The sequence below is a fragment of the Neodiprion virginianus genome, chromosome 5, assembly GCF_021901495.1.
Source record: "Neodiprion virginianus isolate iyNeoVirg1 chromosome 5, iyNeoVirg1.1, whole genome shotgun sequence".
Lineage (NCBI taxonomy): Eukaryota > Metazoa > Arthropoda > Insecta > Hymenoptera > Diprionidae > Neodiprion > Neodiprion virginianus.
In genome coordinates, this window is record NC_060881.1 from 19508246 (window position 1) to 19525269 (window position 17024).

The window sequence follows — 17024 nt, forward strand, 5'->3', positions numbered from 1 at the left end:
CTATTGAATTAGATTTATTGAGCTTGCTGTAAAAGTTTTAGCTTTTTCGATAGAAAAAAGTCTGTCTCGTTATGCAAAACTACGAAGAAACAATAGGAGAGGAAGAAGCTGAAAACAATAAAGAGGACATACATATCTGCAAAATTTTAAGGTTAGAATATTTTTGGCATTGTTGTCGAAAGTTTCCCTGAGATCGCAGGAAAAAAGCCGCACGAAGAAGAATATGAAATGGTTTTAACAAAAGGTGACAGGGATAAGAAGAGAGGCGAAAATAGAAGGAACGCTGTAATTTGATTTTAAAGAAGGCTTAGATATGTTTGATAGTAAAAAAATATTTTAAAAAATGGAGAAGGAGAGAGAGAGAGAGAGAGAGAGAGAAACCAGACGTCACAATTATTTGCATTCTGTGAAAATTACCATAGTTTTACAAAGTTTCACGTAATTTGACACATAACGTTTTTTTTTAAATATAAAAAAATAATACATGTATGGAAAACGCTTACAAAATTAGCCACAAACTCTGCACACTTGTCACTTGCAACATTTTACGTACTATCTGCAATTTGCATTATTCTCCTCATTTTTAATTCTTTTTTAAATAAAGCCTCGCGGTTTGGAACTGAGAAAGATTCGTTGCAATTTAACTTTCAAGAAATTCGATCGATAAGGAAGCGAGAGAAATTTATATGCAGCGATATATGTCGCGAAAACGACGTCAAATCGGTATTAATTTGTGATAAAAAAAACACGATTTCATTGATGCGAGATGCTAACAAAGCTAAAGACTTTAATCGATGTTCCATTGATCCGCAGAAGTTGTAACTCGATTGTAAGTTAATTTTCAAAAAGCTCATTATGTTAAGCGTCCTTAAGCCTTCTTAAACTTTTCTATCCACCAGTTATGGAATGGTATACTGTCTAACAAGGAAGTAAACTCGTTGCTTCCTTTTTGCACACGATTCTTTATCTAACAAGAGTATGTTCCGCGTTTTTTCACGAAGCACGAAATTGAGGTTAGAGTCGCGTAATGTCAAATATGATCGCGATACCGCATGTGCGCAGTACAGAAGAGATCATTTTTAACTCTTAAGACTTAAAAGTGGTATTTTCAGTACTCTGCGCATGCGCGTTCGTAGGTTCACTCTACCTTCGTAGAAACTGGTACTTTGTGTACGGAAAACACGCATGGAAAAAAGCGTAAGACATTTTCATGTTACATAAAAATCCTTGGTCAATTTATATGCCAAATAAGTGGATCGATCGTTCAAAATATGAATTTTGAAGGACAGACATCCGTCTGGCCGCAAAGAAACGAAAGCAAACACTTGATTCCTGTATCAAATTTATACCAAACCGTAAAAAATATACGGATGCAATCAACACTCTTGAGAACGTCAGAGACTCAACTGATGAGAAAAAGAATTCCATTGTTTTTCCCCAAGAAGCTCGGAGGCACCTTTTTCGGATCAATAGCAGCAGTCTGGTACATGGGGTGGAAATTTATCGAAAGTCAGAAATTCTCAGGGTATAGCAAAGTAGACGCAGCATTTCAAACGATCCGCTCGCTATACCGTGCGACGCTTTCTCGACTCACTTATTCGTAAAACCTTGTTGCTTTTTTCTCCAGCGGAATCTCAGCTCATCGTCACGGGTTTCTCCCTTCAACCAATCTTAACCTAACCCGGCCTAACCTAACTTCAGGGGGTATATAATACGAGTAGACGGGTGAAAAAGTGTGTGAATTTTGGGAATTTATTACTCGATGACAATTATTCGATTAAATTGGTGTTCGCTTTGTTCAGAAGTAGGTGTACCGAGCTTCATTTCCATATTTCTTTTATCTGAATCGATCAAAAAAAAAAAAACATTATTATTGACAATAACGTAAGCCCTTTACTCAGTGACATGTTCTGTGTTATCCATCATATTACGAAAACGATACGACCGATTCTTTTAAAATTTGGAGACAATATTCTTGAACAGAGCGGATCCTCTGGACGACGATTCTACTTTTTCCGTAGAAAATCCGTATGCACTTCTTTAATATAACCTAACCTAATCCAACCTAACCCAACCGAACTCTAGCCACCTCCCCCCCCCCCGCTCTCTCTATCTCTAATGTGATTTTTCCTACATTTATTTTTCGCCCAAGACTCGCCATGGCATAATGAAATAAATTAATCAATCGATCAATCAGTCTCTCTCTCTCTAATATCAACTTGCGTCTGATTATTTATTCGAATACATGGCAGCTGAGTTTTTGTTACTATTAAAGTGTGGTGGAATAAACATTCGACGTCACGACCGAGGCGAGGTAGATAGTTCCATATCTTATGGACATAACTCTAGAGCAGCGGTGGGGGGAAACGGGTGGTAATTTTGAATGACGCATGGAAAGTTTATGCTGTATTTTGATGTTATAAAAGTATGTCGCGGGGCTTATGAAGTTGACAAAGCATCGTTGAGAATCGAAATATCATCCTGTCTCCTTTGACCGGAAAAGGGCCGCGGGGATGAAAGAGTGACCGGAAATTAATCTTTTCCACTGCGACGGGAGATCATTCCTTCCTATTCTATTTTTTTTTCTTCCCTTGCGATAAATCTTGGGCCTCTTGTTTAATATCATGGAAAAGTAAATCACTGGGACATTTCTGTAACAGTGAGTAGTTGCTCTTTTTATAAATGCAGTCTGATTGGTTAATACCGATGGAGTGTACGGTGTTGAAAATGATCATCATTCACTATCAGCGCTTCGCTCGGTTCGCAGCACTTCGTCGATTCCGTGTAAAGTTCAGTGAAATTCAGATAAAAGGTCTTTTGTCAACTTCACTTGACATTTGACAAGGTTATTATGTAGACAGAAAGTGACTTGACGGGAATTGTTTCTACGCCATGATAACACAACAACTTACTTCAATCTGTTGAGTGAACGTGACAACATGATTTGAAATTATTTCACAAATTCATTACTTCATCGCCATGTAAACAGCGGTTCAAAATGACTTCAAATGCTTTTGTAGTCACTGCTTGATATGATGTAATATTTCAATTAACTTTACAAAAAAAATTTAGAAACAAGATCATTCTAATGAAGTATGTACACTAGGGTAACTCGAAATGAAACATTTTTTTTTTCTGCTTCCATCCGCTCAAACTCTAATTTGCCACCCCAAACAAAACCATGCATCGTTTCAGGCCCGGAAAAAAATCCTAAGAGGTCGCAAAATTGAGTTTTCGATTTCCCATTTAAATAACACGTAGAAAACTGGACTTATCAGTAATTGCGTGCATTGCGCAGTAAAGGTAAGAACGTGCACTTACGAATTACCTTTCATGTAGTACGATCTATCTATCGAACGTGAAGTATATTTTGCCACAATTACAAGTCATGCCATCAATCTTCCGGTTATATTGTTTAAAAAGATATTTTCGCGCTTCAGAGGCGGTGCAAGCGAAGGAAGTTTCATACACAACATTGTAAGAGAAATAGAAAATCTATGTAACGCTAACATCACACGGTGCATTTCGACAAATTTAAATGATGTTTCATGAAGCGATCCTCACATAATATTGGATCTGATAAAGTACCATTCACCATTCAATGTCAAGTGGTAATTGAATATCAACTGCTAATTAAAATTGTTTCTCTTATCTGCATTTACTCAAGAGTATTAATTTTATAAAATTAAATTTCTCGTGTGGTTTATGATGACTTATCACATACAAGCGTTATCAGACGATCGAAAACTGTGCTGAGTGAGGTAAAGTTCGCCGTAGATATTGGAGTCTAAAAGAATGTCGTAGCGGTATAGATTCGGAAGTCTGTAAAAATAGTCAGTTAAGAGGCTTCCCTAACTTTTTCGAGGAGATAGACTGTCACATTGACTTTTGGGAGTGTCTATTGCCCTTGAGGACATCTCCAGTCCGGTATTCAAACTTGTAAACAAAGCAACCGCAACCCTTATCACACCTAGATAAGCATCCTTCAAATTCCAAAAGTTTTCTTTTGTACAGTGAATTATTGAAGTGGGTATTGAAATATCGGTTCTGAAATTCGTCTTAAACTTCTAAACTGAATCACTTCACGTACAATTTAAAAAGGTTTCACTTCCAGTGACACTCGTTCACCTCGAAACGAAGAAGAGATCGATTCATCAATTAAATTCAGAGCAGAAAACACACGTGTAGATTTTAAAAATAGTACTTCGAGATCCTCCAATCTCCCATGATTAGAATTAGCATCCGAGTAAAAAATTATGCACTGTGTGAATTGGCATTGACTATCACAGCATGACATACGGAATCTTACGACTGGATCTTATCAGCCTCTTCACTGAACGGAAGAATTATAATCAGTTAAGGATAAACGAACCACGTGTTTGTAAATCAATAATGACCGTGCGAAGACTTTAACGGTTGGAAAATTTCCACCGTGCAATGAAATGTAAGCCAGATTTCGCTAAAGTGAGAAATCTACAGTTAATATTCTGCGGCTGATGAAAGTGATGACACTACAATGGAAGAAGAGTACCTTCAGAAGAATATGAACAGTCTGAAATCCGGGAGACAGCGTGAATTTGTATGAAGACTTTGGTCTTCCGTTATCGATGATTTCCTTATCACTACACTACACATTGCACTCACAAATTTGTAGTGTCCTTTTTTATTGATTCAAGGTCTTGATAATAATGACGGTTATGAAAGAGAGACTTTGATAAGGCTGAGAGCCAGTTTGCCAGATAGCTCTGGCCGAAATGGTCTACAGTTTATTTTCATTTGTTCAGACTCTTCTTCACCGAGCACGTGATTTTTCGAGAAGATTATTTACATCGATAAGAACCATTTGTTGATCATCTACGTACATATAAAAAATTAGAAAACTGGAGAAATCAGTCTGAGTACATACAAATAAATAATTTACTGACACCATTGCTATCACTTCTTGTGTCAAACTGATATGTTCACAGCAATGGGACTTCTTGGAATTTTGTTCGTGCTTTTGATGACTGGTTCCTTCACTGACGGTGCGAACATTCTGGCGATATTTCCATATCAGGGAAAAAGCCACAACATAATGTTCGAACCCCTGATGATCGGGTTGGCAAAAGCCGGCCACTCAGTGGATGTTGTGAGTCACTTTCCGTTGGAAAACCCAGTGACAGGGTTTAACCACACAAGCCTGAAAGGGATGCTTCGTTCTTTCGTAAACAAAGTACCCGTGGAAATAACGCTGAAGAATAAAGGAACCTTTCGCGTAATCCATTTTGGTTCTGCGGAAGAACCCGAAAGTCTCTGCGGCCTAATGAAGCTGCCTCAGCTGCAGGATATTATCAATACTGACAAAAAGTATGACCTAATGATCACCGAGATTATGGGAACGAATTGCTACCTCGCCGTAGCTCATAAGTTAAAGCTTCCGGTCGTCGGCCTTGTCACCAACGTCATGTACTCATGGGCTTATCCGCCGGTCTTCGGTGACACTCATCCAAGCTTCATTCCGTCTCAATTAACGGAGTTCACGAACGAGATGAATTTCGTCGAACAAGTGCAGAATCTTATAATCCACTTATACTCACAGTATCTGTTCTCTTACTATGACCAAACCTTGTCTGATCCACTTGCAAGGAAGTACGTCGAGGGTGTTCCGTCCCTCAGTGACATCTACAATAACATCAGTCTGGTGATATGCAACAGCCATTTTAGTATCCATGGTGCCCGACCGGGGAATCCCGCCGTCGTTGAAGCGGCAGGTATTCATATAGATGAGAGCCAAACACTGTCTGAGGTAAAGTATGACAGGAATGAATTCTCGTTACACTTTGAGTCGACGATAATCATGATTTTCCATGGGTTACTAGGAACTGGATTCTTTTCTCAATTCCTCGAAAGATGGGGTCGTTTACTTTAGCATGGGTACAATGGTCAGATCAGACACATTCTCGCCCGAGAAGATACATGCGATCTACGAAACTTTCTCTGAACTTTCGAATTACAAGGTACTTTGGAAGGGTAACTTGGATAGCTTACCACAGCCATTGCCGTACAACGTTAAGGTAGTTTCGTGGGCACCGCAGTACGCTGTTCTCAGTAAGTGTATTCGTTTGGGCTTTTTCGTTTATACAAAAATTACTAGTACTTCAGTACTCTCGTGAGTTCTTTTGCACGTGAACATGCTGTTTTGGAGCGTCATTTGCCTGCATGGGTAATGTAAGAACGAGGACGGTTGGATGGACCCTAGTAAAATTCACTTTATTTCAGAGAGACTAACTATAAAGGACCGCTGTGGTGAAGATTATAATCCAAGTAACTTTACGCAACCCGACGATAAAAAAATTAACTCCTGTGTATAAGCAGAAAAGATAATTATTTTATTATCCGGTTCCGTAGAGTTATGTGGATTATAATTGTCACGCTAAAGTTAGGTCTTTTATAATCAACCTCTCGGAAGTTAACTGAATTTTATTAGGGGTCATCGAATTGGATGATATGGATCTGTCAAAAAGATGGACTCATTGAACACCGCGATCTATAGTTTAAACCCTAGCTGTGAATGTCACGTTTCGAAATGGATACGTGCCTATAATTCCAGATTTTTTTGCAGGGCATCCAAAAGTCAAAGCGTTCGTGACGCATGGAGGTTTGATGGGAACTCAGGAGGCGATACACGCCGGAGTTCCAATGATTGGGATCCCGTTCTTTTCAGATCAGAAATTTAATGTAAAGGGATACGCGCACAGGGGTTTCGCGATTTATCTTGACTACCTGAAAATCAGCAAGGAGAGTTTTTCGAAGGCGCTTGCCGAAGTACTAACGAACCCCAAGTACCAATCGAACGCTGCATGATTTTCAAGACTGTTCAAAGATCGGCCACTTTCGCCATTGGACGAAGCCATCTTCTGGATCGAATACGTAATTCGGAATGGAGGTGAATCGCTCAAATCTTCAGGCCGTCATCTCTATTGGTTCCAGTACTACTTAATAGACGTTATTTTATTCCTACTCGCTGTAACCTCGCTCATCATCGCAGTCCTGTTCACCTTTGTCAGAAGAACTTTACGGATCATTACTGGTACACAGATATTTTCCAATCCAATGAAACAAAAGACTTCATAATAGACATATACATTATATATCATGTACTCACAAACAATTTTGTAAATATACTAAGTGTCGATATATTTTTTAAGTAACAGAATAAAAGACTTCTAATTTTTAACCTAAAGGTTCATGAATAGTCTATTGAGCCCTTGCAAATAGATAATCCATTTTCTGGATGACGGGATAGCCATTTTATTATATGAGCCCTGGTTGCCATCGAACCTTGGTTGAAGTCGACGCCAGCGTATTTCTGAAGCCCTTCCAACATCCACCATCTTCCGCTCGCCCTCGTTTTTATCCGGATTGGAACCTGTACCTTCTGCGTTATGTTTATACTTGAACTGGAGATGTAGGTATCCGTTTTATTCGGGTTATCGACTCATTCTGGTGAATTTCCGATCATTTATATCTTTCGTTGAGAGGAGGAGGAGATAAGGTAAAATGCATTGATAAGTGTGATAAGAGATGCATTTGCACACTGATTAATGAGCTCACAAACTTACGATTCATCGGTAAACTTGTGTTGCTCTATGCTGCACTGGCCCAGTTTCAGAATATATTATTATTACAAGCACACATTTAACAAGAAAACATAAAAACTCACAGGAAATCGCATGAATTAAAACAAATCTGATAGTTCAAATGGGTAGGGAACATAAGGCCGGAATTATATATAAATGCTTGTAAGTAATTCAAGGGATTAATAATAATCTGATTAGAACGAATAGTTATCCAGTGCTGATTTTCCGAGGCCAAATCCTGATAAAGTGATCAATGTATCACGTGGTGCTTAATGTTAATGTATCAGCTTTGGAAACTTTTGACGATAGCATCAGATACACCATGTTTGTTTTTGTAATCTCAATTCGATACTAAAAAACTGTACTTTCCACTGCACACTATAAGTTACCATCACGATGAATCCTCCAATTGACTGGAACTTGAAGTCCTTCGATTTTCCTACCAAAAACTGTTAGAAGAGCCTATCTAGGACTGGTCACATGGCTAGAATATTCGAATGTATCGCTTGTAATATTGCTTCGATGTAATCTGATTTCTTGATTATTTATCACGTGGCGGATGTCGGGTAAGCTCTCGTGTGATTACAATTATTCTACATGCCTGATGATGTAATCAACCAGTGTTTGAAGTACACAGATACCTCACGATTACCATTATACGTCACTGGAGTTATAATATAAGGAGCACAGTATCTGTACTTGGTTCAGTCCTTACGATAAGGCGAAGAAGACATTTGCTTTCTTATCAGTCTGGCAAGATGGAAGTATTTATTAGTTAGCACGAATGACAAGCCGTTGAATAACGTAGTAGAGAACTAGTCATTTGGCAAATTTCGGCTCATACTCCTAAACGTGTTGCACTCTTTCTACGTGAATTGTGGATACAATACTATTGGTAGGTAATCGAAAATGATCGAATAATGGCAATAGATCACTACACCTGCTTGAATTATAAAATGTGCAGACTAATGACTTACCACTATACGTGAACTCTTCTATGGAATTTGGCTTTTCATATTTTTTCGTAAATACAACTATACTATCATGAAAGTTGATGTCTTTGAAAATAATTCGATTCTAATACTGTTATAGCAATGGACTTTCGTACCATATTCCTGTTTCTGGTCGCCGGGTACGTTGCAGATTGTTCACGAATCCTGGCAATATTTCCGTACCAGGGTCGAAGTCACAACATAATGTTCGAGCCTTTGATGATCGGTTTGGCACGTGCAGGCCACACAGTTGACGTAGTCAGTCATTTTCCACTAGAAAAGCAGGTGGCAGGCTTCAACCACATTAGTCTAAAAGGCACACTGCACTTCTACGTCAATAATATAACCGCATCACTTGCACGAAAACAGAATGGAGTGTACCAAACATTGAAATTTCTTTCTCACCAAGAACCCGAAAGCCTCTGCAGCCTGATGCGATTACCGCAACTCCAAAATGTCATCAATTCGGACACCAAGTATGACATCTTCATCACCGAGATACTGGGGTCAAACTGTTACCTTGCTGTGGCTCACAAAATGAAGATTCCATTCGTTGGAATCGTTACCAATGTCATGTACTCCTGGGCTATTGATCCTGTGTTCGGTGACGCGAATCCAAGTTTCATTCCGTCACAGTTGTCGACTTTTACAAACAAGATGAGCTTCTTTGAACGCGTGGAGAATCTCATGATTCATGTGTATTCAAAGTTTCTCTTCTCATATTTCGACAAAACAGTATCTGATCCACTCACTAAAACATACTTCGAGGATGTTCCACCACTGAATGATATCTACAATAACATGAGTCTGGTATTAGCCAATAGTCATTTTAGTATCCACGGTGTCCGTCCAGGGAACTCAGCCATCGTTGAAGTAGCAGGTCTGCACATCGACGAAACCCAAGTGCTTTCAGAGGTAAAGTATTAACGAAAATGTGTATGGGTGCATTGGTATCAAAAGCAACGACCTTCATTGCTTTTAGGAATTGGAGACGTATTTGAATTCCTCTAAGGATGGCGTGGTGTACTTCAGTATGGGTACGATGGTGAGGTCTGACACATTCCCGGTGGAACGGATATTAGCAATGTATGAAAGTTTTTCGGAACTGAAAAATTACAAAGTCTTATGGAAGGGAAACTTGGAGGATATGCCAAAACCGTTACCGTCAAACGTCAAGATAGTTCCATGGGCACCACAGTACGCAGTACTCCGTAAGTTTTCTTTACCAACAGTACAATTACAAACTACTGTGGTCCCGATGCCTGACAATGCTGCTTCGCGTTCTTGACGTTTCCAAAATTCTGTTAAAAGCTTTTTGTGGTACTTACATTTCATTCATTACTTCTAATGGACTACAAATCAATGACTCGGAACACTATGTGTCATGATCTACATTGTTATGTCTTATTACACGCGATTTAATATGTGCAAGTAGTAAAATCGATGCAAGTACTTACAAATCATTTTCAATCAATTTCCTCAGGTCACCCGAAAGTAAAAGCATTCGTGACGCATGGAGGTTTGATGGGGACCCAGGAAGCGATACACGCCGGAGTACCTATGATTGGGATCCCGTTCTTCTCTGACCAGACGTTTAACATAATGGGATACGTGCAGAGAGGCTTCGCCGTTCACCTCGACTACGACGATATAAGCAAAGCGAGCTTTTCCAAGGCCTTAACGGAGGTACTGTCCGACCCGAAGTATCAATCTAACGCAGCACGTTACTCAAGACTGTTCAGGGATCGTCCTCTATCGCCGATGGATGAGGCCATTTTCTGGATCGAATACGTAATTCGTAATGGAGGCGAGCCACTCAGATCCTCGGGTCGTCATCTCAACTGGTTTCAGTATTACTTGATAGATGTAGGTCTATTTTTATTGTTTATAACAGTCCTCGTCATTACTGTCGCATTCACCTTCGTAAAAAAAGTACTCCATTTTATTACACGCGAACTGAGTTATGAGCATCCGATTAAAGATAAATCTTCCTAGACGCGTGTGTAAAATAGATATATTTATACTGTGAATATTAAGAGTAAGTTCATCTTCCAAAGTAGCAAGTAAGTATTCTAGAGTCTCGTTCGCGCGAGCTCAAGCTTTCGGGTGAGTGGATGTAGGTTATGTCACATCGAACTTGAATAACCACCCATCTGTAAGGTTTGGGTCAGCGTATTTCTAAACCTCCTTCAACGTCTACTATAATAGGTCCGTAGCCGTGCAAATGAATTACATTTTTGAACAACATCACCATCCACACAAAGTTCAATTTCAATATTGAATTCGCAGTTTGAAAATCATGAAATTTCAATTAGATCGATATTATTAAGAGTCCAATCATTAGTAATAAGGTACATTACATCGTTCCAAGAGATACCGACAAAGCGTGGAATTGTACGCGCTGATATAAGAGATTCACGATCTGTTGTCATTTGATGTAAGCGTAACCGTTATTGAGTCCATGAATTCGTCAAATATCAGTCATTATTGTGTGCTTGTTATTTATGATGATTTACGAAGGTATTACTACCGAGATTGGGATAAATATTGAGCGAAAGTCCTTAATTGATATGAGTTTGACAATCTTGAGGATTCCACAATAGATTAAGTATACTTATATTGACATATATCCGACGAGATACGACCAATATACAATCAGACACAGAGGGCAACCTCAACTTTGAATAAGGGACAGTTTTTGCAATGAATTCACCTAATTAGCTCTCTAAATTTCTAAAAAAAAAGATGTACAACATAAATCCCCTTTTCCAGATCGAATAAATGTTGAATTAATTCTTATGCATTCATACTCTTGAAGACAAAAATATAATTCTCATGTTTTCCAGACAAGAATAAATGAATATTGATGAAAAAATACAGCTTTCTCGATCTAATGACTTTTTCCCGTAACCCCTATTTGCTATAACATGCATACACTTACGCGAACATAGTAACAAGTCTGATTATTCAAACGTTTGAACTCCAAGATTTGAAATAATTTCCAAAAAGTTTGTCCTACTTGTTATGGAAACTGGCAGAGATTCAGGAAATCGGTAAAAACAGTAGAAAGTAAAATTTGCCTTCGATAAAAAATACTTTTCATAAGCAACTGATCATCGAGTACAGTAACAGAAAAGAGCTATTGCAAGTTGTTCTGATAAAAAACATATCCACCGAGCCAATGTAGCTAGCTAGGAACATTCGAACTTTAGACCCATGTTGTTTCAATTTTTGGTAAAAAGCGGTACAGCTAATACGGAGGCTTTCCGTGTCCTTATGCATTCTAACGATTCTGTATTTTAGGAATTTATATCTTCAAACTGTCATAAAAAATTTTATCCTGGGATCCTGCGATATTAAGTAGCCATAATAGTACTTCTTAACCCCAACGCCAAATTCTGACAAACTTCATTCTTGCGGTGAACGTTTATGAGTGGATTGTATAAAAAGCTCGACCGAAAATTTGAAAAATTGCAAAACGAATTTATTAGCACTCTTACCCAGTGAAGTATTAAGGCATCAACCCTGTGTACGTTATGTTGGTGAACAGAAATACACCCATGACTATTGCGTGGCAGTAACATATTGTACGGACAGAGATATTATAGATAGAGCAGGTGAGGCATGTGCGCCTCTGTAAGTGTAAATACCTTACGAAAAGAAAGAGAGAGAAGATCGCGTAGTGCTCGTTATCTCCGTCTTCCTGTAGCGTCTTCAAACGCATGCGCAATGAAGATTCTTTCTAAATTGGAGATGGGCTGCTTTTGTCATGCAACACAAGTTGCCATTTTGTTAATTTTTCGTAGTCAATCACGGATTTCAATAACTTAAATAATATTTTATTCTTTTGATAATATGTATAACGTATATATAAATATAGGTATGATAACCTCGATGTGTACACAACTGTTCTTCTAACCTCGAGGTGATTGCGCATGTGCGAGTGGTTAGAGAGAGATAGAAAGCATTCCACAATCTTCTTTCTTTTTTTTTTATCTGTAATATCTCCATGGGTAGCAAGACCGAGAATTTTTCCACTTAACTATATACGATAAGTTAAAACACCTGTCATTCCGCGACGGAGACACAGAACGGTTTTTCGCACACGAATTCGACGTATGATGCGTAATAGTATCGTGGTAGCCGGAGAAACGAGTTGAAGTGGGAAAAAAGTTTGTTTTCGTAAATTATAACCAGTCAAATCGAGTCTAAATATGGCCGCCCGGGTATAGGACTCACATGCTCTCCAAGCGACGGCATAATAAACAATATTCTATTCTATTCTATTCTATTCTTTATTCATTGCTCAAGGATCCTTTGAATACTACCAGTCCAAGGTCAAAGCTTAAACGTAATTTTCGAGCCTCTGATTATAGATCTGGTAAATGCTGGCCATTCTGTTGACATGACCAGTCGGTTTAATCTAGAGAAATCAGCGCCAAGATATAATCACATGAGTCTGTAGGGAATACTATCTATTTTACAATTAGTGAATAATGTAAGAGCGACTGATGATGTAATCCAACACACAGTCTATGCGATTGCTGCAGCTACAGAACGTCATCAATTCAGACACCATGGTTACAGGGGTCATTGGAACAAACTGCTACTATGCGGTGGCTGACAAAATGTAAATTACATTTAAAGGAATCGCCACCAATGCCGTGTACTCGTGGACCGGTGATCCGGTTGTCGATGACGCAAATCCAAGTTTCGATCCGACGGAGTTGTCGGCCTCTACGAACAAGATCAGCTTCTTCGAACAAATAGAGAATCTCGTGACTCACACGTAGCAAAAGTTTCTATTCTCTTATTAAGACAGAATTGTGTCTGACCCATTGGTTGCACAAAACTTTGACGACATTCCGCTGCTGAATGAAATAAATCTCCAATAACATGAGTCTGGTAATAGCAAACAGCCATTTCAGCATGCACGGAGTCCGGTCAGGGACTTTAGCCATCATTGAGGTAACAGGTCTGCACATCGATGAAATCCAAGTACTTTCAGAGGTAAAGCGTCGAATGAATTGTGCATTTAAATGTTGGTGACAAAACAAACGTTTTTCATCCCTTTCAAGAATTAGAGATATATTTGAATTCCGCCAAGGACGGAGTTGTCTACTTCAGTATGTCATCAGTAGTGACTAGTGAACGAGTTCACAGTGGAGAAGATATTAGCAATTTACGAAAGTTTTTCAAAACTTTCAAATTACAAAGTACGGTGGAAGGGGAACCTGGAGGATATACTAAAGGCATCACAATCTAACATCAAAATAGTTTCACGGGTGCGGCAGGGCGCAGTTCTCAGTGAGTTTTCCACGAAAAGTTATAGAAACACAAGTCCTTACAGGTAGGCTCTTACGAAAAAAAAACAACCTCAAAACCGCCAACTTCGAGGTGAATACATACGCTCAACTTTCTTTCTTATGAAAACTCTATCATTATCTTTAAGCTGGGGGCACGAATTCACCTTCAAGTTGAGGATTTTTTTTCTGTAGATCATACTCTGGATCAATCCAAAAATTTATGGAGAAATTCTGTTTCCACCGGATTTCATTACGTACTTTTCAGACAGGGTTTTTGCACTCAGAATTAGGCTAGAACATCGTGAGTTTTATCCTGAATCCTGATTTCTTATTGCACGTGATTCAAAAGGTACAAGTCTTAAAATCTTTGTTAGTGTTCTGAGTCGACTCGAGGCCTTTTACCGAAACTGTAATAAATTAATCTAGTCGTCGTCAGCATCTCTTTTTCTATCCTGTTACATATTCTTAATCTCATCTTTACGACTACTCCACAAGTAGCCCTTTCCCGTTTCTTTGTCCGATTTTTAGATGCTTGAAATATGTTGGGCTCCAATATTTAAAAAAATCATGCATCGCTAATCTAGATTCTGCTAGTCCGCACTTTTACGGAGCTTCGTTTTTACGGCTCACGCCAAGGTTCTAGTTTGGGTTGATTTTAAGCATAACGGAAAAAAAATTATCGAAGGTCATGAAACACAGGAAAGTCCCTAATGCGGACGGTTGAGTTAATATTATCAGTAAAATAACAAATTATTGCAATCACCTGATAAATTATTGGGTTTCCTATGCAGCGCATATCTACAGAAAGATAATATCCAGCATTATAAGATCACACTTCGGAGTAATTACACGACTGCATACGTAAGTTGCCATTACGATTATCAAAATAAGTCAAGGAAGTGACAAATTTCCAGCTAGTTCGATGTCTAGCTCTGGTCAAAACGTACCATTGGTGATCAGTCTACATCACTCTATCCCAGAAAGAGATTAGTAATCATCGTAAGTTTAATGAAATAATGAACAACTCAAATGCAGAGTTTTCAGTTCAAGTTGCGAACTAAAGGAATTGTCAATTCCGACAATCGTGAATCTACTGTCTCGTATGACTATAAGATGAAAAGCGTTACGTCATATACTTACAATTAGATGGGTAGCTGAGCAACCCTTTCGTAAATACGGTGAATCAGCATATCTTTCAACTCTTTTACTGATTCCGTGCTCATTACATTCATCGTTTTATCAAACGAAGTACCTCAAATTGGGACTGACACGCCAATGTTACGAGGTAGAACGCGTAGACTTCGAGGAGCGGCAATCGAAACCTTCTGTACACCCAGCCAAGGTGTTATCTGGCTATTTTAGGGTTCATACACGTCGATTATACACTAACGTGCCACTACTCCCAATGCAGGAATTGATTGAAGAGACGTTTTAAACGATGTGCTTGGTCTATTATGACTGATTTATAACAATGGTCGACATATAGGAGTCGGTCTGGGGAAAGGGCTTGGATTGGTTTTTGAAAGATGTAATTATGAGTGATTCGTGCGAAAGCTAGGATGGAAGTGAGTAGTTTAACGGAATGTAGAAAGCGAGGTAGATGCGATACAGAAATGAAACTGCTGACTCGGCAAAAATAAGGGGAGGATGCACGGTTTAAAGTGACTAACACAGACTATGGGAAAGGAATATGAGGTCTGGAGGACGTAACACCAACAATCCTGGGGATGTTCAACACTTGATTCGTTTTCTAATAGTCTTACTTCAATCAGTTGTTCACTGCTTCAGCGTGAATTCAACTATAATCATTTTGTTGACCATACGTGGCACCGAGCAATATGGCCAGTTTGAATCAAATAGATTTGATTCGATTTTTGCTATCCGCAACAATATTTATCGTTGCTGTAATATTCCTCATGGCGATAAAAGTGCTGCGCATTACAATAAGCACGTATCTTCCAAAAATTTCCAGCATTTACCATACTTGCTTATGTTCAACATCAGCATTACCATTCAAAAAGCCGAGGCAAATGCTATTTTGCTGGTTGTTTTTTTATCAGATACTCTTATCAGGATGAGATGTTTACCTTGTTATCAGGTGAAGTGGAGTATCTGAATTTTTCCGACTATGCATTTACATCAGAACAACACGTGGACGATATAATTATTGTTGACAGTTACTGCGGCTTTGATCGATGTGTAAAGCAAATTTTTTTTTTTTTTGACCACACGCAATTAGCACAGTCTATCTGGCAGTTATTTCTGTTCAAGGACTGTGGAGTGTGTGATGCTTTTGCTCGTGCCTGTGACGTTTTGGGTTTTGGATGATACTGAGACCTAGATCCAGCCCAGTAAAATTAGATCAAAAAAGGGGCTGGTAAGTAAAAAAATACAGTAGCGATTGCCCTTTACGAACCGTTAGAGAGGGGGAGGGGTTGGGGGGGGGGGGGGGGGTGAATAGTAGTCCATACTTTGGTTTTTGGGCATCGCACCAGCTGGCTTCAGCCGCCATCTTGAATTTCGGGGTGAATGTTCATCTATTGAATAACTCGTTTGTTTTCATTCTCATACGAAAATGGTAAATGTCCAAAGTTGTTTCAAATTAAATTTTCTACAATTTTGATTGTTATCATTTATTGCTTATGATCGATATTTTTCGACTAAGACCCAAAATATGGGGTGAAATTTAATTATTGCACTATACCGTTTATTATTGATTTTTCTGTACAAACGATGATAAACAAACTTGTTATGAATTAGATTTGACACCAGTTTGATTCTCGTTGTTTTTTCCATAGGATAAATATTTTGAAAGTTCAAGATGACGGCTGAAAATAAACTTTTTCACCCTTGACCAGAGTAGAATTTCAATCAATTTTAGAATACCTTAGCAGGAATACATTTCTCTTTTTAAATATATCTCTGGAGTGGTGCTTTGATCACTACCGAAAGTTGAGAGCAAATTTCCAAGAACAGGAAAAAGTGGATCAATTTGCAACGCGTGAGAACTGCATAAACGACTGAATTAGTAAAAATTCGATAAAGATGTTGGTTGGAATTCAAAAATTGAGAACAATGCTGCGCAAGGGATTGAAGTCCATTGAAGG

At 38.7% G+C, this 17024-nt stretch overlaps 3 protein-coding genes across 5 annotated transcripts in view; 2 read left to right on the plus strand and 1 right to left on the minus strand.

Moving 5' to 3' along the window:
- LOC124305144 (retinal guanylyl cyclase 2) overlaps nucleotides 1–17024 on the minus strand; it is a 139258-nt gene that overhangs the window by 63814 nt on the left and 58420 nt on the right. The window lies entirely within an intron of this gene.
- On the plus strand, nucleotides 4729–7222 carry LOC124305156 (UDP-glucosyltransferase 2-like). 3 transcript variants are annotated; one of them, XM_046764252.1, is made up of 4 exons: nucleotides 4729–4898; nucleotides 4968–5785; nucleotides 5859–6087; nucleotides 6602–7222. In XM_046764252.1, the coding sequence occupies exons 2-4, from the start codon at nucleotides 4970–4972 to the stop codon at nucleotides 6841–6843; spliced, it is 1287 nt and encodes a 428-aa protein (XP_046620208.1). In that variant the 5' UTR covers nucleotides 4729–4898; nucleotides 4968–4969; the 3' UTR covers nucleotides 6844–7222. The 3 variants fall into 3 exon arrangements, with proteins under 3 accessions (XP_046620208.1, XP_046620209.1, XP_046620207.1); XM_046764253.1 differs by having other exon boundaries at nucleotides 4729–4892; XM_046764251.1 differs by having other exon boundaries at nucleotides 4729–5785.
- Nucleotides 8312–11464, plus strand: LOC124305154 (UDP-glucosyltransferase 2-like). Its single transcript, XM_046764247.1, has 4 exons — nucleotides 8312–8514; nucleotides 8712–9526; nucleotides 9594–9822; nucleotides 10095–11464. Exons 2-4 carry the CDS (start codon nucleotides 8714–8716, stop codon nucleotides 10604–10606), a joined length of 1554 nt encoding a protein of 517 aa, XP_046620203.1. The 5' UTR covers nucleotides 8312–8514; nucleotides 8712–8713; the 3' UTR covers nucleotides 10607–11464.

Excerpts from the sequence above, each read along its gene's own strand:
- LOC124305154 (XM_046764247.1), top strand. The coding sequence starts at position 8,714 with ATGGACTTTCGTACCATATTCCTGTTTCTGGTCGCCGGGTACGTTGCA. Across the intron at positions 9,527-9,593 it reads AAACCCAAGTGCTTTCAGAG|GAATTGGAGACGTATTTGAA; the intron begins GTAAAGTATTAA and ends CATTGCTTTTAG. Across the intron at positions 9,823-10,094 it reads ACCACAGTACGCAGTACTCC|GTCACCCGAAAGTAAAAGCA; the intron begins GTAAGTTTTCTT and ends CAATTTCCTCAG.
- LOC124305156 (XM_046764251.1), top strand. The coding sequence starts at position 4,958 with ATGTTCACAGCAATGGGACTTCTTGGAATTTTGTTCGTGCTTTTGATG. Across the intron at positions 5,786-5,858 it reads AGAGCCAAACACTGTCTGAG|GAACTGGATTCTTTTCTCAA; the intron begins GTAAAGTATGAC and ends ATGGGTTACTAG. Across the intron at positions 6,088-6,601 it reads ACCGCAGTACGCTGTTCTCA|GGCATCCAAAAGTCAAAGCG; the intron begins GTAAGTGTATTC and ends ATTTTTTTGCAG.